The 26,538-nt window shown below is 41.4% G+C and overlaps 1 protein-coding gene across 1 annotated transcript in view; it reads right to left on the bottom strand.

Annotated features, from left to right (window-relative positions):
- LOC105188104 (ankyrin repeat domain-containing protein 50) overlaps positions 1 to 26,538 on the bottom strand; it is a gene marked incomplete at its 3' end in the record, with an annotated part of 526,622 nt that overhangs the window by 291,470 nt on the left and 208,614 nt on the right. Inside the window, exon 4 of the mRNA XM_025301288.1 lies at positions 1,857 to 2,027. Within this exon, the coding sequence (XP_025157073.1) occupies positions 1,857 to 2,027 (171 nt within the window). The remainder of the gene's footprint in view (positions 1 to 1,856; positions 2,028 to 26,538) is intronic.

The raw sequence follows: 26,538 nt of genomic DNA, 5'->3' as shown, positions 1-26,538 counted from the left end.
TTAATATAATAAAAATCATTAATATGAATAGGCAATTTACTAATAATAGTTCATATGTGAGCAAAAAAGAAATGTTACAATTAGTAACGAGCACCGTGAATAGCTCTGCCAATTTCTAACTGCTAAATTTTTGCATCAAACTTGACACATTCATGTTTTCTTCATCGCTGATTATGAATCTGAAATCAAATTTCAGAAAATCATGATGGCAGATTCAATATATTGTAGTTACTCAATTTTATCAGTTTTTATTACAATATTTATTAAGATTGGTATTTTCATTTAATTTTAAATAAAATCTTTTTTATAAAAGGTTTTTTGAGTTTATAGTGACAAACCCAGGATTGAAAGAACAATGGGTAAAATGTATTGATTTTGGCTCATCGTTGGGAACGAACGAAACACATCATTTTGATTTTCTGAACACGGTACCGTCGTTAGTTTTCTTCTAGCCCTCTAGACCCCTAGCCTAATGCCCTATCTTTTGTTAACTTATTGACCATTGAAAATTTCAAAATCATCAAATTAACAAAAGTTAGGGTACTTTGTAACAATATATTCTTGAGGCCAAATAGAGTAAAAATATCTGGTACTATTTTTTCTTCCGATAAATAGTTAGCGAGATATCGTAAGTTAAATAATAAAAAAGTTACCGAGTTTTCCTTAAATATTTTCCTCAAAAAATATTAGGCAAATAAAAAAATGTTTCAGACAAATGTTGTTAAATTAATTAGTAAAAAAAGATGATAAAAAATTGGGGTTTCTGTTCTGTTTAAAAAAGTAATAATCAGTGAATATCTCGAAAGTGACGCCATCTATAAACAAAATGATATAGTTGTTATATATCCCCTTTGAAACCATACAACTTTTGTCTGAAACATTTTTGCCTAAAATGTCGCGTTTACAAAAAATCAAGTGCTACTGTGACACCGTATATATTATTTGTTAGCAAATTTTGCATAAAAAGAGAACACCTTCAACTATTAAATCGAAAATATTTCTAAATCGAAAATCTAATCTGTTTTCAGCTAATTTAGCTAATACACGAGTTTGTAATAGCTTCAAAGTTTGCGCAAAAACTTCCCGGACCATTCGGTTATTGGATGATAAATCCTTGGATTTGAACATGTTCCCCAGGGTTTAGAGGAAAACTAACGACGACATTATATTCAGCAAGTCAAAATCCTATAGAAATGATGTGTTTTGTTCGTTCCTCATGATGGACCAAAATTCGTACGTTTTACTTATTATTCTTTCAAAATTCTAAATGGCAGATTCAATATAGCAACTCCAAGTTAATTTTTTTATTCCATTATGGAAAAAATTATATTTGCCATGTTCATGTTTTTTGAGTTACTGTTGATGAATACAATCGAAATTGCAAAATCTGAAATGGCGGATTCAATATGGCGGCTTCTAGTAACGGTATTCCATTATGGATGGACCTCTATTATTAGTGAATGAAACATATTGAAGAAAACTATTCTTTGCCGAATGGCTTGGATTTATGATAGTTATCTACAACCAAAATAATAAATATACTGAACTTAATATATATCTATAATAGAATATCAATCACTTGAAGCTGCAATATTTAAATCCGCTACTTTGAATTTTGAAATTTTGGACATGGATTCATCATCAGCGCCTCAAACAAATCCTTAGAGATAAGATTCTATGTAAATAAAAAAAAACGAAATTATTTGCTCTCAGTTTTGGCATAAAATATTAATTTCAAGTCTACTATTAAACTGGTTAACAAGGAAAAGTATATAACTCTATTTACTACAGTGAAAGCTGAAATAATTTAGTTTTACTAGTGATGTTATATGAAATGATTATATTTGTTATAGTACCTGAGTATGTCCTCCCCAAGCAGCAGCTCTGAGGGCAGTCCAGCCATCGCAATCGGCATGATCTACTTTTGCACCAGCGACTAAGAGGACACGTACTACATCTGCATAACCATGTCTAGCAGCTAAGTTTAGTGGTGTTTGTCCATGTCGATCAGCCGTTTCTAATTTTGCCTATAAATAAATAAGAAAGTTAATAAAAAACCGGCTTAATAATTTTATCAAATGAGGCGATAGCATAAAATACGTATATATTTAAAAATTAACTAATTTCAAATGTGACTATACTCACGTAGGAAACAACAAAACAAACATTAAAATGTATTTCTAAATAGTTTAGGTTTAGGTTTAAGTTTAGATTTAGGTTAAATTAGGTTGGGTTTAAAAGTGACCGCGGGGAAATCAATCTGCACACTGGAGGTGGCAAGTGGAGTGCTGAATTTAACTTCATTTTCTGAAATGTGCAAGCCGAGGGCTACCGTGAGGTTTTAGTCAGCATAACCTCGCTTCGCTTCCAGGAGGATATAATGGGGGGAAAGGGAGGGTGAATGAAAATTCCTCGAAAACAGCTACTGGTTGACGGGGACGAATCTATAGGCCTTTCCCTACAATAATTTCCGTCGTTTCTGACGTATCTTTCTTGCGTTTCCTCCGCATCCAGAAGAGTGGTGGGAAGGAAAGGAAGCGGACTAGCCTGATCTGTCATCTATCGTTAAGTATCGGAGCAATGGCAGCGCCTTCCCAACCTCGTCCCGACACCGCAATGTTGGCAGACATGGGAGGAGTCGCTTACTCTTTCCAAAGAGTTTTCTTGCCGCTTAAAGCTGCAGACGAGCACGGCTGAGGGATTACGTTTGTCCTTGCAGCATGAGAGAGGCTGCTACAACGATGTGACTCCGTTACGACATTGAATTGAGTGGATTGGGAGGAAGCTGTGTACATTCCCACATACGAAAACGTAATTGATGAGGGAGCGTCCCAGAATCATTCATAGCTCACCAGAAGTAAACTAATGTGTACTCTTAGCCGATTATAAATATAATTATTATGTGTTAGGCGCTTGAATTAATTCTCGCTGTTTTTTGTAATAAAATCTCATTATTTCAAAAGAATGATGAGTCAACAGTTAGCAAACGTTTAAAAGCAATGGGAATGATCCAGAAGCTAAGAAACTAGGTCCCACATGAATTGAAAGAAAGAGATATTGCGAAATACCAGGTGTATGCATAAGTTTTTTCTGGTTTTTTGGTACAAAAAAACACGTAATTTTCAAGGGAAATTAATTTTTGTTTTATTCAAAATATTGGCCATTGGCTTCTACACATTTCGCCCATCTTTCAGGTAACTTATGAATACCATGCCAGAAAAACTGCTTGTCTTTTGCGGCAAACTATTCGTCGAGCCATTTTCCAACTTCCTCGAAATTGCTGAAGTGCTGCTCTGCGAGCGCGTGCCCCGTTGATGCGAAGAGGTGATAGTCAGATGGCGCCAGGTCTGGCGAATACGGCGGGTGCGGAAGGATGTCCCATCCAAGCGATTTCAAGGTTTCTTTCACTGGTTTTGCTGTGTGAGACGGCGCATTGTCGTGTAACAAAATCACTTTGCCATGTCTTCTGGCCCAGTCCGGTCGTCTTTCGATTAATGCGTGGTTTAAATTAATCATTTGTTGGCGATAGCGTTGTGTATTAACGGTTTCTCCGGGCTTCAAGAGTTCATAATACACAATACCGCTCTGGTCCCACCAGACACAGAGCATGGTCTTCTTGTCGAAGCGATTTGGCCTTGGTGTTGAAGGACCGGCTTCGCCAGGTGAAAGCCACGATTTTTTCCGCTTCGGGTTTTCAAAATAAATCCATTTTTCCTCACCCGTCACAATTCGATGAAAAAATGATTTCCTTTCGTGGCGTTGAAGCAGCACTTCACAAGTGACTTTGCGATTTTCCATTTGACGTTCATTTAAATCGTGTGGGACCCATTTACCGAGTTTATTGATCTTCCCCATTGCTCGTAAACGTCTGCTGATTATTTCTTGTGACACATGTAATGCTTCTGCTAATTGCCGTTGAGTTAGAGTTGGGTCATCATCCAATAACTCCTGCAATTGCTCGTTTTCGCATTTTTGTGGTCTACCAGAGCGCTCACTGTCTTTCACATTAAAATCACCACTTTTAAATTGTCGAAACCATGTCTCACATGTTCTAATCGATGGAGCGTGTTCACCATATGTTTCTACCAGCAAACGTTGACTTTCAGCAGCCTTTTTCTTTTGATTAAATAAGAAAATGCGTGCCGCAAATGTTCTTTTTCAGGCACAAAACTCGACATGATCACTGAACGATAAAACAAAGACGCTAGTTTTTGGCGGACTCAACTTGTGTATGTTTGTAGTTTAATGTCAGACGAACAAAATGACGTATGTGTGAAATTAATACGCTGCGTACTTTTCGCTGGCGCCATCTCTTAGTTAAACCGGAAAACACTTATGCATACACCTGGTATATAGCGTGGGCCCTCCGCCTCCCCAAACCTGCACAGATGCTGGCCCGCTGTCCAGGGGAGGGGAATTTTCCCCTCCCCAGAAGATGGGCTGTTAATCGACTGGATTCGGACAGGTTTCGGGAGGTCGTCCTTGCGGCCACCTGGCACCTAGACGTGGGGCCAGGTGAGTGGAACCCCAGCCCCGCGGATGGGGCTGGGGAAATAGTGGGCATCGTGACGTCAGCATGCGACGTCGCGATGCCCCAATCCCACCCCCGCCTGCGCCGGGCCATGTACTGGTGGACGGAGGAGCTGGAGGCTCTCCGGGACTCCTCCGTCCGCGCCAGACGCGAATACTATCGGGCCCGGCGACGAGGCGGGAATGCCACAGGGGCAAAAGAGGGCTACCTGAGTGCCAGGAAAGCCCTCAAGGTCGCCATCGTCGAGGCCAAGCGAGCGGCCTGGGAGCGGATGGTGAGCTACCTGGACGACGATCCGTGGGGGCGCCCATATAAAAGGGTCATGGGAAAGATCCGACCATGGGCGCCTCCACCAGCGGAGGTGTTAGACCACCAGGCCCTCAAGGGGCTCCTGGATGCCCTCTTTCCGAGGGCAGAAGGGGCCTCCCCCGAGATTCCGACCCTCCTGTTGGGGGAGGATGACTGGGACGAGGGCCTGGCGGTGAGTCCAGAGGAGCTCACCGCGGCCAGGAAAAGGCTTGGGGCCAAGGGGAAAGCCCCTGGTCCCGACGGGATACCTGGCCGGGCCTGGGCCCTCGCCCTCGGCGAGGGAAGCCTGTCCGAAGCCACGCGCAGGGTATTTAGCGGGTGTCTGAAGGAGGGGGTATTCCACCCAGAGTGGAGGAGGGCCAGATTAGTCCTCCTCCCCAAGGAGGGCAAAGCACCCGGGAGTGCGTCGGCCTATAGGCCAATATGCCTGCTGGACGAGGCGGGCAAGATGCTGGAGCGCATCATTGCCGACCGCCTCGTCCAGCATCTGTCCTCGGAGGGGCCGGATCTCCACGACCGCCAATACGGGTTCAGGCCCGGAAGATCGACGTTGGATGCTATCCAATGCTTCCGGGACCTGACCCAGGCGGTCGTGGAGGAAGAGGGCGGGGTGTTGTTGGCGGTTTCGTTAGATATAACAAACGCCTTCAACACCCTGCCCTGGCCGGAGATTGGGCGGGCCCTCGAACACCACGGGGTACTCCGACGCATAATTTCAGCCTACTTCGGGGGCAGGGAACTCGCCTTCCCGGTAGAGGGCGGGGTCCAAGGCCGGCGCGCTATGGAGCGCGGTGTTCCGCAGGAGTCGGTTCTTGGCCCCCTGCTATGGAACATCGCGTTCGACCGGGTGCTGCGCACTCCGCTTCCCCCCGGTTGCCACGTTGTCTGTTATGCAGACGACACGTTAGTAGTAGCCGGGGGGAGAGTTGGGGGGAAGTCCGCCTCCTTGCGGAGACGGCATTGGTGTCGGTGGTGAGTACTATCAGAGACCTGGGTCTCAAGGTGGCGCCCAACAAGACCCAAGCCGTGTTTTTTCACGGCAAGGGTCGCAGGGCGCCGCTGGGGACCCGGGTTCACGTAGATGGAGTCCACGTCCGCGTCGGGCCGACGATGCGTTATCTCGGCCTGACGCTGGACAGTCGTTGGAGCTTCGGACCCCACTTTGGGGAATTGGCCCCCAGGGTGCGCAAGGCGGGTTTGGCTGTTGCCAGCCTGACGCGCACCCAAGGGGGCCCAGGATGGAGGGCTCGCCGCCTGTACGTCACGGCGGTGCTCTCGATCGCCCTGTACGGGGCGCCCATCTGGGCGCCACAGCTAGGGGCCTGCCGCGGCGGCAAGCGGTGTTAATCAGGGCGATTCGGGAGACCGTGTCGTACATGGCGGCGACCACCCTGGCCGGCGTCCCCCCTGTGGAGCTCCTAGTCAAGGAGCAGCATCTCCTTTACTGGAGGGTAAAGGAGCTTCACAGGGAGGGAAGAATGTCGGCCAGGGCCCTGAGGGGTCTGAGGCTCCAGGCCGAGGCCCGGACCCGGGAGAGGTGGGAGGACATACTGTCCGACCCCCGGGGTCCCGGGCCAGTGACGGTAGCGGCTGTCCGCCCCTGCCTGTCCGAGCTGACAGGCAGGAGGGGACGTGGATTATCTTTTCGTCTGGCGCAGGTGCTGACCGGGCACGGATGCTTCGGTCGGTACCTGCGCCGGATAAGGAAGGAGCTCACCACTCGATGCCACCATTGCCCCGCGGCGGAGGACACGGCGCACCACACCCTGGTCGCGTGCCCAGCATGGGCCGGGGAGCGCCGTGTCCTCTGCGGGGCGGTGGGATGCCGAGAGGGGGAGCTGTCGCTCCCGCACATGGTGAAAGCCATGTGCGGGAGCGAGGAGGGGTGGTCAGCGGCGGTCTCCTTTTGCGAGACAGTAATGTCCCAGAAGGAGAACGCCGAGTAGGGGCGCAGACCGTACCGGGGTTGCGGGGAGCAGCTCCCGGGCGGTTAGCGCCCCCACGGGGACGAAGGACGCGACAGCGGGCCCGGGGCAGCGCCGGCCGAGGAGGGCTCACAGACCCGCGAGGGTCGGGAGTCCCCTCGGCCGCCCCGGGCCCGACACCGGTCGCAAGGGGGGAGTAGGGAGGCGGCGAGACGCCTTCCCTGCCTTCCCTCCCCCAAGCGACCGGACAAGTAGGGACAGGGGGGAGCGGTGCCTCGGTTGGGGCCGGGCCCGCTCTCCTACAAATCCTCCCCACCCTGACTAGCAGGGAGGGGGTAAGGAGGGGGGGTGGATGTCCTCTCCCTCCTTGACAGGGGACACCAGAAGGCCAACTGGCGGGGGGTAACCCTCGTCGGGAACCGCGCCCGGGATTCCCTTCGTAGAACAGGGCGCGGTACACAGGTGGCGAGGGGCTCCCGGAAGGGAGCCCTGTGGCCGGGGGGTTGGGGAGGGAATACGGGAGTAGTTCCCCCGACTCCCCTCCTCACGATCCGACAGGTAGACGTCCCGCAGAGGTTTTAGTCGGTAAGAGTCCGACATAATCCCTTCCCCCCCCCCAAGGGGAGGGGGTATCCATGATGGATTTCCCCTGCGTGACCAAAAAAAAAAAGCGGGAGCGGAAGTTAAGGATGAAGACTTGGTGTATGCTATGCTCTCTGGCCTCCCGGAGAGCTACGACGCTCTCACAATGACGCTCGCAAGTGTGGAGGACGAAAAACTGACCTCTGTCGAAATAAGAAATGCACTCATAATGGAATATGATAGACGTATGCCCAAGTGTGAAGACGAGCAGTCGAGAAACGAAATCGCCGCATGCCAAATGAGAAAAAGTAAGCAAAATATTTCTAACAAATCCATTAAATCTGAAAAATGTTTTAGTTGTGGAAAACAAGGACACTTTGCAAGACAGTGTCGAAATAAGAAGAAAAGAATTTATAAGAGCGTCACTATCAAGAACAAACAAATCGCTTTATTTACGGAAGCCAACTACACATCACAGGATGCTTGGTTAACACATTCATTGCCGTTCATGCGATATCGCGTGTCGCGGCCCCTCACCAAACGGCCGTTCACGCGATTGTTTTTTATTATGAGTGACAAACCAGGACCCTCGAAAAGACTCAGTTCAATGCCAGTTCAATCGTGCAAAAAAACGACTAAAAATAAATAAAAGAAAAAATAACTTTAGCCACACGAAATTCAAATTTTCAGTTTGGCAATGAACGTGTCAATAGACAGTGCTGCAACACATCATGTTTGCAAATATGAAGAATGGTTTGAGAATTTAAAAAGAATTAAACTTGAACCTATTGGTACAGCCGAAGCAGCAGCTTACGAAGACGAAGGATCATTAACTGCAGAAGGACTTGGTGACATAAGACTGCAAATCAAAACAAGTTACAAAAACTACGAGATAACACTGCAAAACGTCTACTACGCACCGAAATGTAGAAGAAATTTGATGTCGGTAGCTCAGATGGAAAAAAAAGGTAGAACGATAGAATTAAAAATGGTAAAACTCGTGTCGCAGATAGAAGAACAGGCAAACGAATAATTGAAGCTCGCAGATTAAATAACCTCTAACCAGATTAAATAACCTCTATATAGTCCAAGCTGATATAATAAACCCCATAAACCAAAACGTAATCAAGTTACATGCTGTAAATATGATAGAAAAGGATTTATGGCATCAGCGTTTTTGTCATATTAGTAATAAGAGCATAGAGGAATTAAAACAAAAAGACTTGGTTCGCGGATTAGATTATCATAAAGTAAACCTAGATCTCTGTCACGGTTGTCTCTTAACGTTGGTAAATCTACTAAAATACCTTGTAAACGGGTAAATGGACTTCAATCTAAAAGCATATTAGAGCTAATCCATTTCGATCTGTGTATGCCTATGTGTATATGTGTCCTATGCCCGTCAAATAAGCGGTTCAAGGCATGTAATGACGCTTATAGATGACTACTCACGCAAAATCACGGTTTATTTCTTGAAAAATAAGAACGAAGTAGGTTACTACATTAAAAGATTTATAAGCAAAGTTAAGAGAGAAAAAGGTCTGAAGATCAAACTGTTTAGAACCGATAATGGACTTGAATATTGTAATAAGGAATTGCGAGAACTTTTTGATCACCTAGGCATCAAGCATGAAAGGTTCTGCGTCGAAATACCTCAGATGAATGGCGTAGCTGAACGCATCAACCAGATCTTAATGGACTTGGTTCGATCCATGTTAATTTCTGCCAAATTACCATCATCATTCTGGGCTGAAGCGACAAGTGCTGCAGCCTACGTCAGAAACAGAATGATCCATACCAACGTAGAGAACGGAGTGCCGGAAGGAGTGTGGAATGAACAACCATCAAGCGTAAAACATCTTAAAGCCTATGGATGTCTAGCTTACGCACATTTATCTCACCAAGGAAGAAAGAAGTTAGACCCTCGAGCTTGTCCATGCATACTTGTTGGATATTCCAATCAGACCAAAGGATACTGATTGTGGGATCCCAAAAGAGAAGAAATTATCCAGACTAAGCACGTGAGATTCGATGAGATAAAGTTGGGGTATGAACAGGCAGGAAATAAAACAAATTTTATTCAAATTTCCCTATAGTGAACCTTCATAGGAAAAACAGGAATCAGATGAGATACAAACAAATACTCAGCAACCAAGGAATGATACAAATAACAAAAGATGTTACGCAAGAACCGAACCAATACAAGCACGATCCAAGACAATGGCACAACGTACGACGGAAACGAACAACGAAGAATCTTCAGATGAATGCGAACAAGAAACGGACAAGAAGATAGTGGGGGCATCAATTAGCGGAATTGAAAGACAAACGCTAAGTGAACCCAAAGGAAAAATAAGAAATCCATATGGATGTAAAGGTAAACCAAAGAGCAAAGTAGAATTAAATCTCACATATATAAGAGAACCACGAAACTTGGAGGAAGCATTTTCGTCACCCTAGTCGGACGAATGGATGAAAGCGGTGGAGGACGAATTAAACAATCTAGAACGACTAAAAACTTGGGAAAAAGCCAAACCACCGATTGATAAAAACTGCATTGATAGTAAGTAGGTCTTCAAGTTGAAACGCGACGCAAATGGACAAATTGCACGATATAAAGCTAAACTGGTTGCGCGAGGCTTTAATCAAAAGGAAGGAATGGATTACAATCAAACATACGCCCTTGTCGCAAGATTTAGTACAATACGATTTTTGCTAGCAATATCTGTGACATTTGGATGGACAACATCCATATTGATATTAAGAGTGCTTATTTAAACGGACATCTAAAAGAAGAGATCTACATGAGATTACTAGTAACGTACGGTCACAGACATAAAGGTTGTTACTTTTTTTTTAATGACTTTCGGGACGCATCACGACTTGAGAAAGATGAGAGCTACTGCTCCGTCTGCGGAGCACGCCTACACAGTAACTCACAACGAAAGGTAAGAAATGAAATATACATGGTATGACATAAGTATGTCAACAATCATTGCGTCCAGCAAGGAGAAAACCGCTCAGTGAGCGATTAGTGACTAAATAAATACAATTTCACTTAAAATTTAATATACATACCTGTTCAATACCTTGTAAAAGACGCATTCCTATTTGAATGACTTGCACTATGTATTTATCCCTCCGCTGCTAATTTTTCAAAATGTAAGAATTAGGTGCGTTCACGACACTCAACGGTTGAACAACTGTTGAATAATTTGTCAACGTTATTGGTCTGAATGTAAGGATCTAACAGTAAGGACCAATAGTTACTAATCGCTCATTGAGCGGTTTTCTCCGCTAAACGCAATGATTGTTGACATAACACGTATATTTCATTTCTCGCCTTTCGTTGTGAGTTACTGCGCAGGCGTGCTCCGTAGGCGGAGCAGCAGCTCTCATCTTTCTCGAGTCGGGATGCATCCCGAAAGTCATTAAAAAAAAAGTGATAACCTTTATGTCCGCGACCGTACAAGGACCAAGAAGTAAAGACTGTCAAATTACTTAGACCAATTTATGGATTGAAACAAAGTAGATACAATTGGAATGAAGCCTTGGATGAATATCTAATTAAAATAGGATTCACATGTTTGAAATCGTCTAACTGCACTTATCTCTATGAATTCTGCACAATTTTGATAATATACATCGATGATATTGTTATATTTTCCAGATACCAAGAAACCGTAGATAAAATAGTCCAGTTGATACAAAACGAATACAAAGCACGATATTTAGGTGAGATCTCGCATTTTTTCGGTGTAAATATCAAGAGAAGCCCAGAAAATAACATAAGCATGAACCAAGAAGCGTACATTCAAGAGTTGCTAGAGAGATATGGCTTACAAGAACACCGACCAGCATACATTCCATTGGAACCAGGAAACCCGTTGTCATGGGACGACTCACCGAGGATGAGAAGCAGGAAATGAAGAATGTACCGTCGAGAGTTAATTGGATCACTCAGTTATATTAGTCAATGCACTAGACCAGACGTAACGTTTGCGGTATCCAAACTGGCTCAATTCTCTTCAAATCCAGGGAGAAAGCATTAGGTTGAGGCAAAGCGGACACTTAGTTATTTAGCTAGCACTATGAAATAGCATTTACATTACAGTAACAATGAACCGAAAGTAGAACTCTGGAGAGATGCGGATTGGGCCGGTGACACGGATGATAGACACTCGTTTACAGGGAATATAATCGCGTTAGGAAGAAACATCATAGACTGGAAAGCCGTTAAACAAAAATGTATAACGAAGTCGACTATGGAAACAGAATACGTTGCCTTATCGAACGCCATAAAAAAAGTAAGCTGGTTAGAATTCATTGATGAATCCCCCTTCGGCGCATTGCAAAAACATGTCCAAGCGCCCAGGAGCAGCCAAAATATGGCAAGCCCCGGGGCTTATTTATATGATTTACACCAGATAAGGAGGGGCAACGGTGGAAGCCGGCATACATGGACAGCAGGTTTTAAAGGATAGCAACCTTTGACTTTGAGAGACCACTAGCTTGTTCCACTAGGTACAAGTATCAATGCCTCTCTCTATAGTCGCCGTGCGCTCGGAATAGCACTAGAGATGTCGCTTCCGAACGACATCTCTCAACGTTATCTGGGGAGGGGAGAGTGTCGTGAGCGTGGAGCGTCAGATAGCTCAGTGGTCTAAAGCAGTCGCCCGGCAAGCGAAAGACCCGGGTTCGATTCCCGGTCTAGCAATTACCGCACTTTCGATATTTTTCTTACTTCGGAACGAAAATAAGATGCAGGTCCCGAAAGCACGGCGGCGTCCCGTCGCCACCTAGTACGCCCTCCTCTTTCATGGTTCTTCCATGGAAGATGGTTGATGAAGATGGTTGATGAAGATGGAAGAACCATGAAAGAAGGAGGGCGTACTAGGTGGCGACGAAACGCCGCCGTGAGTTCGGGACCTGCATCTTATTTTCGTTCCGAAGTGAGAAAAATATCGAAAGTGCGGTAATTGCTAGACCGGAAATTAAACCCGGGTCTTTCGCTTGCCGGACGGCTCTAAAGCACTGAGCTACCTGACGCTCCACGCTCACGACACTCTCCTCTCCCTAGATAAGAAATGTTCATTAGAGAATTAGAACTTGAGGAATGGATTAGTACGCCTTACAAGATATTTTGTGATAATCGAGTGGCCATAGACTTTGCGAAGAATAGAATAAAAAGAAATAAAACTAAACACATAGATATTGCGTTTCATAATGTTCGAGAGAAAGTAGATAATGGTACTATTATAGTTAATTGTGTTCCGAGTGTACTAAACACTGCAGATTTACTTACAAAAGTGTTGTCAAAGAATAAATATGAAGAGCACGTGAACAGATTAAAATTAAGATCCTCTGCGAAATTTAAAAGTGGGGAATTGATAGAAGTTTAAATCTCGCGGTGAATTGTAGTGTGGCGCGCGCCTATGCTTGTCTCCGGGCGATTGTCTTACAGCGCTCATACATGCAGATCTATAACACACTTTGTGTCTATCGTCGTCTCCTCTTTCATAACATTACCCGTTTGTATAAGTGTAGACACCTTTGTATCAACAATAAATATTATAGCAGATAAAAACCAACGGCTAGTAAAACCAGATATATCTCACCTAGACTATATAGACCCAACATTTTTTTTAATGTCATTTTTATGACACGCAGAATCCGCATGTCTGGAAATATACAATTCGTTGCACGAAAAATTTTGATTGCATATATCAGGTGTAGTAAAAAGAAATCCATTATTTTTCCAATAGATGGCTTTAGTTATCTGTATCTCGCGTTGTATAAGTCCGATCGGGTTCCATTAGATGGCATTAGAAAGATGAGATTTCGTACTAAAAAAACTTTTGTGACAGTTTTGTGATTAGTTGACTCAGTTTTGTTTGAGCGCGCGTCAAAGATGGACACTAGCAAAGAGAAAATACGCTATATTTTACAGTTTTTCTTCGATAAAGGCGAAAACGCAAGCCAGGCGGCTGAAAATGTGAATAGTGTTTATGGTCCTGATACTATAACAGCCAATCACGCGCAATTTTGGTTTCGTCGATTCCGTTCCGGTAATTTCGATGTCAAAGATGCACCACGCACTGGGAAGGCCAATTGTCGAAAATATCGATAAAATCATGGACATTGTCGAGTCCGACCGTCATGTAAGCACTGTTTCGATTGCCCAAGAGCTAAAGATTGCACAGCAAACCGTCTGGAACCATTTGAATAAGGCTGGATACAAAAAGAAGCTCGATGTATGGGTGCCACACGAGTTAACGAAAAAAAACCTCATGGACCGAATTTCCATCTGCGAATCGCTGCTGAATCGCAACAAAATCGACCCATTTCTGAAGCGGTTGGTCACTGGTGATGAAAAGTGGATCACTTACGACAACGTCAAGCGAAAACGGTCGTGGTCGAATCGCGGTGAGCCGGTGGAAACGGTGGCCAAGCCAGGATTGACGGCCAGGAAGGTTTTGCTGTGTGTTTGGAGGGATTAGCAGGGAATTATCTACTATGAGCTGCTCCCCTACGGCAAAACTCTTAACTCGGAACTGTACTGTCAACAATTGGACCGTCTGAAGGAAGCAATCGCCCAGAAACGGCCAGCTTTAGCCAATAGGAGAGAAATTGTGTTCCATCAGGACAACGCCAGGCCACACACATTGATAGTGACTCGCCAGAAGCTCCGGAAGCTTGGTTGGGAGGTTCTAATGCATCCACCTTATAGTCCGGACCAAGCCAAGTGATTACCATCTGTTCCTGTCCATGGCGAACAGTTTTGCTGATGAAAAATTCGCTTCAAGAGAGGCTTGTGAAAATCGACTGTCTCAATTTTTTTGCCAATAGGGACGAGGGCTTCTATGAGAGAGGCATAATGAAATTACCTTCAAAATGGCAACAAGTTATCGAACAAAACGGCGAATATTTGATCTAAATCGGATCATTCTAACTATGGTAATTAAAGCCTTCAATTTCATGCAAAACTAATGGATTTCTTTTTACTACACCTGATATAATATGTACATATATGTGTGTGTGTGTGTGTGTGTACGAGGTGTGTAAGGAAAGTAATGAGACTGACAACACTGCGAACGATCTGGCAACACTATGTTGTTCTACTTGTGTAGACCGGTGTGTTCATCCCTTCCAGATGCTCAGTCCGAGTTTCAGCTCCGTACAGCCATCACGTGATTTTTTAGAGCGCCATTAGTGAAGTTGTGTTTTTGTTGTGTGTTACGAAAATGGAACAGCGGAATTTAGATCAACGTTATGCCATCAAGTTTTATGTTAAACTTGGGGAATCCGCGAGTGTGACTTTTGAAAAGTTGAAACAGGCCTATGGGGAACATTCTTTATCAAGAGCACAAGTTTTTCGCTGGCACAAATCATTTTTGGAAGGCCGAGAACACGTTGAAGATGAACCTCGCTCAGGGAGACCTTCAACTTCAAAAACCGACGAGGCATTCTTCTTGTTCCACAGCCCCCCTATTCACCTGATCTGAATTCTTGTGACTTTTTTCTTTTCCCGAAATTGAAAAATGTCTTAAAAGGACGTCATTTTGGGACTCTGGAGAACATTCAAAAGAATGTGACCGACATATTAAAGGCCCTACCAATTGAAGCCTTTCAGCGCTGCTACCAACACTAGGAACTACGACTCCGCCGGTATATAGCTGCTCAAGGGAACTACTTTGAAGGGGACAATATTGTTGTTTGAAAAATATAAAAACTTTGGTAGATAAAAAATCAGTCTCATTACTTTTCTCACACACCTCGTATGTATTTATATATTTATATATCTACAGGGGACATGCTACAACTCCCAAACATAAATTGATTCGGCAAAAAAACCATTTGGAAACTTTCTTTAGTGCTGTGCATAACCGTGGAGGATTTAATAATAATCCAACTGCTAAGCAATTCATTGCTGCTTATAAACGTCTAATAGTACACACAAATGTAGATATCTCTGAATATGCGAATAATAAAGTATTAGACAAAACAACTATCTTAAATATATCTACTATGTCAACCAATATCGGACGTGTAGATAATTTAATTCATGATTCTATTGAAATACAAGGTACTGAACATAAAACAGATCATGATTATCTTTTTCATAGTGTCTGGTTATGTAGTGATTATATTAAGGAAGATACATAGATGATAAGATACATAGCTAGCTTTATTGTAAAAAAAATCACTAAAATTATCAAATGTCCAATATGTTTATTTAGTTTAACTTGTAATAAAACAGTATCCTATTTACAAAAAATAAAATGTCGTGGTGGCTTAACTTTAGCGTCTGAAAATGTTGTTACAGTTTGTCTTACTGGTGAAAAAGTATTTAGGACATACAGTAACTTATTTAATATGAAAAATATTGTTTTAAAATTACTTGTAAAAGCAATATCTTTAATTTCGTCACATATTTTCCAAAATAATATTCATTTATTTGATCAGAGTCCTTTAGCGGATCATAGAAGTCAATTGCTAAGAATAATTTTGCAAAAATATTTCAATCTTCGCTTTCATCATGAAGGATCATCCAAAAAAGACATACAGTTAATAGAGTAAGATCCAAATATACTAAACTTATACTATTCCAGAACCAATAAGTTTATTATAAATTGTATGTATATTTATTATAAATTTATTATTAATTGTATGTATTACATCTATAAAGTATTACTTTATGTAACTTATTTTTATTCTGCTAAGATTTTGTATCCTATCTATACTTTTACTAAGTTAAAAATATTTTTTCTCACTATACAACAAAAATAAAAACTTGTTTTATTTAAATTTATTTCCCATTCATTAGATCCCATTCAATTGCGCTCTATTAATATTTTATTTCTAATCTCTCGAAATAAAATTTTCCCTTTAATAAAGGTAGAAAATTTTAAAAAATATATACATATATTTTCACGTAATATTGTATACAAGGTGTTATAAAAGTCCCGGAAGAGCAGAATAACTGGAAAAATATGAGTCCTAGAAAAAATGAGAAGTATTAGGTTTTTATGATTTTTTCCTGGCTATCTGACGGTGACCTTGGATTTGACCTTGACAATGACCTTGAAGGTCATTTCAAGGTCAAGTCAATTTTTTTAAATAGGACTCTATACTTTTGACCCCAGAAATGAAAAGAGCGGAAAATTATACGTTCGAATATAACCTTGAACACTGCCAAATTTGACCTCTGAAGGTCACATAAAGGTCTAAGCTTGTTTTAGGCTGAAAACGCGAATATCTTCGAAAATGCACCTGCTAGGGAGCAATGTTATGCATAAGAATAAGAATGTAGAGGTCAACGAGGGACATTCAGACGTGACCTTGCTCTTATTCTCAAAGTCATGAGATAATATTATTATTAAGGTCAAACCGGACTTTTTTAGGACTGAAAATTCATACTTTTGATCTAAAAGTGTCAAGATTGAAAAATTTTACGTTCGGATATGACGTTTTCAACCTTGACCTTGTTCTCAAAATTATGCGTTTGACGTTACTTCACTGATCGTGAAGTCTACTGAAAGTAAAGCGTCTCGGAACCCGACCACTGAAGACAAGGTGTCTCAATCCCGACCACTGAAGGCAAGGTATCTCAAACCCGACCACTGAAGGCAAGGTTCAATTAGTCCCGGCCACCGAAGGCAAAGCATCTTGTAACTCGGCCTGAGATTACAAGATATGTTCAAAATGTTCCCCATTGACCGTTTGACAGTGTGCTAAGCGGACGTACAAATTGTCAGTCGCACTCTTTATCATTTCTGGAGGTATTGCAGCACATTCGTCTATGATCCGTTGTTGAAGCTCATCAAGGTTACGAGGTTTAGTGAAATAAACTTTATTTTTTATGTAGCCCCAAAGAAAGAAATCAAGTGGTGCAATGTCGGACGATCTCGGTGGCCATTCGATTGTGCCTCTTCTACCTATCCATCGATTAGGGAAAGTATTTTTTAAATAGTTCCGAATAATGCGTCCATAATGTGGCGGTGCCCCATCTTGCTGGAACCAAACATCATCAAAATTATCATCAACAATCTCCTGTATTGATGGAACAATTTGGTCTGTTAGAAGCTGCAGATAGGTTTCTGAGTTCAAATTCCCATTTATAAAAAAAGACCCAACCACTTGATTATCATAAATACCTGTCCAAACATGCCATTTTTGAGGTTGCTGCGTATGTGCTTCAAGCACCCAATGAGGATTTTCGTTGTGCCAATATCTAAAATTATGACGGTTTACCTTACAAGTAATTTCAAAAGACACTTCGTCTGAAAAACGATATTATGCAAAAAGTTCGGTTGCTGATCAATTCTTTGCATCATAACTTCTGAAAATTGCACCCTGCGGTCAAAATCATCCTCATTCAATTCATGGTGGAAATGAATTTTGTAGGGGTGGAACTTAATGGTCTTTAGATTTTTGGAAATTGACAATACACTCATTTGAAGCTGTTGAGAAGCTTTTCTAATTGACAATCTGGGATTTTCAACAAATGATTGGGCTACTTCAAATTATCGCTCTTCTATCGTTTGCGACCTTGACCTCCTAGATTTTTGGCGGTTTTTATTACTCCCAGTTTCTACAAATCCTCTGATGGTGCTAGATACAGTCGATATTGAAATACCTTCGCCTTCATTACAAAAGTTTTCATTGAACATCAATCTCATTTCACTGTATGATCTTTGTCTATCCCCCCATCCTCTCATCATCAATAGCGAAACTCTCTCCTGCTCTGTAAGAGAAGCCATTTGGAATTCAAAACAAAAAATTTGCAAAACTTTGATATAAAAAATTCGATTTCTTTACCTTTAAATAAAAATAATAAGTAATGTACCGTTGATCGTTAATAATAATATTATAATAATTCAAAACGGACTAGAATAACATCAAAATTTCTTAAATCGATGAAAACTCAAAAACAATCTACACTCAAACGCAAAAAACCCGGTACACTAAAAATTTGGGAAAAAATTACAAAATTTCAAATGATCATAACTTGGTAAATAATGAAGATACAAATATGCGCAGAAATGCAAAATGAAGCTTGAAACGTCCTCTTTAAGAATATCTGAATGGTAATTATGCTCGGCCATTTTTTTCAAAATGGCGGATGATAAAGTGAGAGGATGCAAAATTGATAATCAAAAGTCCGTGTTTGCGATGGTGCATGGTGTGCATCAGGTATCGCAGCGTAATGGGACCAAATGCACATGAAAGTATAGAGTGTTATCTTTAAAATGCTACTTTACCGAGCTCGATGTGATCATTTTTCACTGAGTTGTTCCAAATTTTGCTAAAAATGCGGTTTTCTTGTTAAATTTGCATAATTCAGTGAATAAGTATCGCATCAAGCTCTATAACGAAGTATTTTAAAGAAAACATTCTATATTTTTAGGTACTTTTCGTCCCATTGAGCTGCGACACTTACTTTGCTCCATGCGCCGTCGCACGCTCGAACCTTTTTTTAGCAACTTTTCATGTTCTCCTTTTTATCACCCGCCATTTTGAAAAAATATCGTTGCGCACAATTTCGATAGATCTTTCGAAAAGTACGGTTTCAAAGCTTTCAAACCGTTTTTGAAATTTGCTGCTAGGATATTTAGGTGTCGAGATATTCAATTTCGAATTTGCAACAAATGTCGATTCAGCGAGGCTTAAGGGGCTAAGAGGCTCTGCGGTTCGTTTGGCTCTTTCATAATTTCAATAGCCGCGTTCATTATTCTCTATACAATAATTTACACAATTTTGCGAATTGGAAATTTAATTTTTATCAAAAGTTATCATTCTTTACCCTTCAGTTACGCATGATCACTGTGGTATACACTTTAGTTCGCGAAGCTGTCCCTAGCTCTCTACCTTCTCCGTACGATTGGCCATTATGGTACACAGCTTGAATATGCTGTTCAGGATCGCGCCTGAGTTCGCGGTGACCCGGCGCGCGGGATGCCGAGTCGCTGGACGCCACCTGAACGTCGAAATTCCCTGGCGCTCCTAGTCTACGGAGCCGCCGCGACGCGGCGATCTGGGTTGTTGCGCGCGCGAGCCCCTCGGCTCGCACGCGAGTTCGAGCTGCCCAGGGCATATAAGAGTGCCCGCAGAGACGATCAGAGATTGCCTTCGTACAGCTTTTGGCCTTCGTACGGTCCACCGCCGATAGTGGCACTATCTCTTGTACGCTGGACTTCGCGAGTTTATCAGTACGCCCGGGCTTTAACGCCTGGCTGGACTGGATTTTTCTTAAATGTATGTGCCAAGACAATAAACAAAGACAAACAATTTTCCTTTTGCGAACGTGTTCACTCCGATAAGCGCTGCCTCGTGCGACTTTTCTTTTTCCGTGATCTTTTCCTTTCGAGGCGCGTTGCTTCGTGCAACTTCATCAATTTATACCATAATTGATTGTTTCGCATCGAAATTATTGCGTCGATTATGGCGACGATAAATCCTGAAAAGGCTGCTCAAGTTATTGCTTTAATGGAAGATGGCAAAAGTCGAAGGTACGTTGCTCAGGCACTTCATTTGTCAGTGTCAACTGTGCAACGTGCTTATGCCAGGTACTTACAAACCAATTCTTTCCATAGAAGGCCTGGTTCGGGACGTCCTCGATGTACCAATCACAATGATGACCGATTTATTGTTTCAAATTCGTTAAGAGACAGACATCGAACATCTGTTCAAATTAGAAACAATTTAAGGGATGTCCGCAACATTAATGTATCCGTTAACACCGTTCGGAGAAGATGAAAGGAACAAAATCTGCTTTCGCGCAGGCCAGCAGCTGTACCTTTGCTTAAATGTCACCATCGCGTAGCTCGACTCAATTTTGCAGTTGAGCATAGAGACTGGACTTACGCAGACTGGAGCAAAGTACTCTTTAGCGATGAATCTCGTTTTTGTGTCTATTCTCCAGATGGACGAGTTTATCGTCGCGGTGGAGAACGATTTGCAGACTGTACAGTAAGTGAGAGCCATAGCTACAATGGAGGCTCTGTAATGATTTGGGCAGGAATTTCAGCTAATGCTCATACAGATCTGCACTTTTTTGACAAAAGTATGAACGCAGATGTATACGTGGAAGACATACTCATTCCGTATGTTATTCCGTACGCACCCTTCATCGGAGAGAACTTCTTGTTTATGTAAGACAATGCTCGACCACACACCGCGAGAAGAGTGCTTGATTTCTTCGATGAAGTTGGCATAAATCGACTCGATTGGCCAGCAAGTAGTCCAGATTTAAATCCAATCGAACACTTATGGGACAACCTCGGCAGGAAAGTACGAAATCACGTACCTGCTCCTCAGTCACTGCGAGAACTGCGAATAATTCTCGAAAACGAATGGAATACAATTACGCAGGATGAAATTAAAAGACTAATAAGGAGTATGCCTGATCGTATGAATGAGGTAATACGCGCACGAAGCAGTCATACCCACTATTAGTACACACACACCACACACACAGCAGAGAGGGTTTGGAGTCATTAATTACTGCAGCAGTGACGAACTGTGGGGTCCTTATCTCTGCTATAACACCACACACACACACACACACACACATACACACACACACACACGCACGCACGCACACGCACACACACACACCACAAGGAGGGTGTGAAATCTTGAAATACTGTGGAGCTGACGAACCACGAGGTCCTTATCCTTGTGGTATACAAACACACACACACACACACACACTACATACAATGGGACTTTTCCTACCAGTAAAACTCCATGCGGTTTATATTGGGAAGACTTACAACCATAATTTGAGCTAATGACAGCGGTATCTTAAAACGCAATTCATCTTTATTACATAATATCGATTACGCAAAATGAAGAACCTAAATTGAATTTTACTTTCATTTCCCTGGCTTTCAAAATAATAAATGCAAATCATTGAATATATTGTGCTGGTTATGTAAATTATTATATAGAGAAACATGAACACAGCTATTGAAATTATGAAAGAGCCAAACGAACCGCAGAGCCTCTTAGCCCCTTAAGCCTCGCTGAATCTACATTTATTGCAAATTCGAAATTGAATATCTCGACACCTAAATATCCTAGCAGCAAATTTTAAAAACGGTTTAAAAGCTTTGAAACCGTACGTTTCGAAAGATCTATCGAAATTGTGCGCAATGATATTTTTTCAAAATGGCGGGTGATAAAAAGGAGAACATGAAAAGTTGCTAAAAAAAGGTTCGAGCGTGCGACGGCGCATGGAGCAAAGTAAGTGTCGCAGCTCAATGGGACGAAAAGTACCTAAAAGTATAGAATGTTTTCTTTAAAATACTTCGTTATAGAGCTTGATGCGATACTTATTCACTGAATTATGTAAATTTAACAAGAAAACCGCATTTTTAGCAAAATTTGGAACAACTCAGTGAAAAATGATCACATCGAGCTCGGTAAAGTAGCATTTTAAAGATAACACTCTATACTTTCATGTGCATTTGGTCCCATTACGCTGCGATACCTGATGCACACCATGCACCATCGCAAACACGGACTTTTGATTATCAATTTTGCATCCTCTCACTTTATCATCCGCCATTTTGAAAAAAATGGCCGAGCATAATTACCATTCAGATATTCTTAAAGAGGACGTTTCAAGCTTCATTTTGCATTTCTGCGCATATTTGTATCTTCATTATTTACCAAGTTATGATCATTTGAAATTTTGTAATTTTTTCCCAAATTTTTAGTGTACCGGGTTTTTTGCGTTTGAGTGTTTTATCTGTTTGACACTGATAGAATCGAGACAAATAAAAACCTTGAAGCATACACTTTATCGATGGCGAATAAATTTTTCGGATATCAATCCTGGGATTTTTGAGCTCGCTAGAACCGAATCCGACATCGTATTTTGCAAATTCAAGATGGCCAATTCAAGATAGCGGCCGATATTTAAGAATAACAAAAATTGGATCTCGTTTAAGGAGTTTTTGAAGTCGTTTCTGAAATCGAATCCGACGTTGGATTTTACAAATTCAAGATGACCGATCCAAAATGGCGCCCGATATTGAGAAATGACCAACGTGACCTCGTACATAAAGTAAAATCTCACTCTTCATATTATGGAGGGGGGCGTAAAAGTATGTGTTTCCAGCCTAAAAAAATTAATTGACCTTGATATGACTGACACATAACCTTAAGAACAAGGTCAAGGTTGAAAACGTCATATCCGAACGTAAAATTTTTCAATCTTGACACTTTTAGGTCAAAAGTATGGATTTTCAGTCCTAAAAAAGTCCGGTTTGACCTTAATAATAATCTTAACTCATTACCTTGAGAATAAGGGCAAGGTCACGGCTGAATGTCCCTCGTTGACCTCTACATTCTTATTCTTATGCGTAACATTGCTCCCTAGCAGGTGCATTTTCGAAGATATTCGCGTTTTCAGCCCAAGACAAGCTTAGACCTTTATGTGACCTTCAGAGGTCAAATTTGGCAGTGTTCAAGGTCATATCCGAACGTAAAATTTTCCGCTCTTTTCATTTCTGGGGTCAAAAGTATAGAGTCCTATTTAAAAAAATTGACCTGACCTTGAAATGACCTTCAAGGTCATTGTCAAGGTCAAATCTAAGGTCACGGTCAGATAGCCAGGAAAAAATCATAAAAACCCAGTACTTCCCATTTTTTCTAGGACTCATATTTTTCGAGTTATTCTGCTCTTCTTTTATAACACCTTGTATTTATTTAATATTAACTTTAATGTAACGCGTATTTTGTTGCCCATAGACACCTACGCTCATGTGCATATTTTCTCTGATGATAAGCCTACGTCAGTGGCTGTCAATAGACGACTGCGCATCTTATCTGCGTAGACGAAGAGAGAAAATTCACCGATGTCTTGCCTCTCTCTCCATTCTGCCAAAGACACGTATTCTCAGTCTACCATTATACTATATATGTCTATTATACAGGGTGCACTATTTATCTGAAGACATTGAAATATCTCGAGAACTATGCATTGGATAAAAAAAAGTGGTTAATGAAAGTTGTTAGTCTCGAAGGGGGACATCCAATGATACCAAACTCGACCTGCCATCCCACCCCCTGGGGGTGGGGGTTGGGGGCAACTTTGAAATCTTAAATGGAAACCCCCATTTTTTATTGCAGATACGAATTTTACGCCACAAAATACGTAAATTTTGTCCGAAACTTTTTTTTTTATTCGTGATAGGTGGCGCTGTAATCGCAAAAAATTATATTTTCCGCAATTCTCCAGAAATGATCATTGGATTGAGAAATAAAAAATACCTGTTCAATATTTTTAAAGAACATAATAAAAGTTATCCCCCCTCCATCCTCTCGAGGTAGGGTGGGTGGTAACGTTCAAATCTCAAATGGGGACCCGAATCGAAGAGGGAACTGCTCGACGCGCCACTGTGAGTATATGGCGAACTACGGCTTATTATAAAAGGCAGTGCAAAATTTCGAACACTTACTCTAATTAATTGAACAGTGAGAGGCAAGGGGACTCACATTAAAAAAGCACCCCGATCTGTAAGAGGCAAGGGGACTCACATTAAAAAAGCACCCGAAGGGAACATAAAACTACTACGTCCTCGTCGTTGTTCCTGTGTAACGCTAGTTACACTGTAAAGTAGTTTCTCGGAAAAATTCAACGCTATCTATCACGAATGAAAAAAATTGTTTCAATAAAAGTTTCACGTACAATCTAATTCTGCAATGAAAAATGTGGGTCCTCATTTGAGATTTGAACGTTATCACCCACCCTACCCCGAGAGGATGGGGGGAATAACTTTTATTATGTTCTTTAAAAATATTGAACAGGTATTTTTTATTTCTCAATCCAATGATCATTTCTAGAGAATTGTGGAAAATATAATTTTTTGCGATTACAGCGCCACCTATCACGAATAAAAAAAAAGTTTCAGACAAAATTTACGTATTTTGTGGCGTAGAATCCGTATCTGCAATAAAAAATGGGGGTTTCCACTTAAGATTTCAAAGTTGCCCCCAACCCTCACCCCCATGGGGTGGGATGGGAGGTCGAGTTTGGTATCATTGGATGTCCCCCTTCGAGACTAACAACTTTCATTAACCACTTTTTTATCCAATGCATAGTTCTCGAGATATTTCAATGTCTTCAGATAAATCGTGCACCCTGTATATGTATTATATATGTCTATGAGTCAACCTAATTTTCTCAAATGGGACCTCCTATTTTTCATATCATATTCTTATAGTTGATTTCAAGACCGATCCGAAATACTGACAAAGTATTTTTTTTATTGAGTACTTTTCGAGTTATGAGACTGGAGATGATCTAGAGATTCAAGACGCTGCCACATAGCTATCACTATGGAAGGGATGTAGTGGGGATGTCTCCTGTCCCAGGTATCTCTACACGAAAGGAGAAAACTATTGAGAAACAACGAACAACAGACAATTGAGAGACGGACTAGCCACGAGGTGATATGTAAATGTAACGCCTTGGATTGCTCGTTAATGAAACGCGCCTTAGAAAATACATAAATGACGGTCTGTGGGCGAGCCACTTTAGGTACATAATTGAGTATAAAAGTACTAAAATTAACACTTTGTTTCCTTAATCATTTTTAACATGACTGATTATTCATCTGATGAAATTGTCGACATGATAATTGAATATGGAAGGAGTAATGAAAATTCCAGAGAATGTGCCCGTCAGTATGCATTACGGTATCCAGATCGTCGATGTCCCAGTCATGTAACAATAATCATTCTTATAAATAGGGCCCGTGAAGGTAACTTACATCGCAAACGTAAAAGAAAATCTTTAATTGATAATAATTTGACTATAGCTGTTTTAGGGATAACAGCTATAAATCCTCAAATTAATGTACAATCAATCAAAAACTTAATATTTGTCAAAAATCTGTTGAACAAATTTTAAAAGCGAATCACTTTCACGCTTATCATATTCAACGACATCAGACGCTTACTGAAAATAAAAAACGAAAACGCGTTGAATTTTGTCATTAGGGTTTGAGAAAATTATAGGAAAATTCGACTTTCTTTGACGAAGGTTTTATTTACCGATGAATCTAGTTTTCAGAATACCAGTGATTTTAATCGTCATAATTACCATTATTATTCAGATGTAAATCTATTTTGGGTTCGTCATGTAGATCATTAGCATCAGTGGAAAATAAATGTTTGGTGTGGCATATTGGATGGCCAAATTATTGGACCCCATTTTTTTGAAGGTAATCTTAATCGAGAAATGTATTTATAATTCTTGCAAAAATAATCTACCTGAATTTTTAGAGGATATTAATTTAGAAACTAGAAGATTCATATGGTTTCATCACGATGGTGTGCCTTTGCATAGAGGTAACATTGTGCGAGACTATTTACACCAAAGATATCCTGAACATTGGATAGGATTTAACGGATATGTCCAATGGCCTCCAAATTCCCCTGATTTAACACCTTGTGATTTTTTTCTATGGGGGTTCATTAAAGGGATTGTTTTTGCTACGTAGCCAATGAATCCGATCGATATGAGAAATCACATTACCAGAGCTCTGGCAATTATTCTCAAAGAAATCCTTCAAAGGATTATTATTGCGTTACGTGATAGGTCCCAAAAGTGTATTGAAGTGAATGGTGATCATTTGAACAAATGTTATAAATTCATGTAAATCGTGAGAGGTAAGGGGATTCACGGAAATCAAGCACCCCAAAAAGAATAGAAAACTACTACGTCCACGCCGTTGTTCCTGGATAGCGCTAAAAGTAGAATTAGAATAAAGTGTATTTAAAAAATTCAAGGTGACCTCAACCTGAGCTTAAGGTTGACATTAGGGATTATAAGGAGCATTGCTTAAGATAGTATGTCGAAGTCAATCAAGGTCATCATTCTTTCTTTGTCTCAAACCTAATCGTTTTAAGATAGTGGATTGATTTAACCTTCACCTGTTAACTTTTGAGTCTCATAGCTCGGAAAGTAGTCAATAAAAAATACTTTATCATAGCGTTTTGAAAAGGTCTTGAAGTCAACTATAAGAATATGATATGAAAAATAGGGGGTTCCATTTGACAAAATTAGGTTGACCATCCTCTGACCATCCTCTGATCCCAAATTCTTAAATAGATGTCCCAAGATAAAAAAAACCACGGTCACTGTTGTATGTTCCCCTCAACATCATACAACTT

The sequence above is a fragment of the Harpegnathos saltator genome, unplaced genomic scaffold (genome assembly GCF_003227715.2).
Source record: "Harpegnathos saltator strain DR-91 unplaced genomic scaffold, Hsal_v8.6 scaffold409, whole genome shotgun sequence".
Classification (NCBI taxonomy): domain Eukaryota; kingdom Metazoa; phylum Arthropoda; class Insecta; order Hymenoptera; family Formicidae; genus Harpegnathos; species Harpegnathos saltator.
This window is presented reverse-complemented; position numbering and strand designations above follow the sequence as displayed.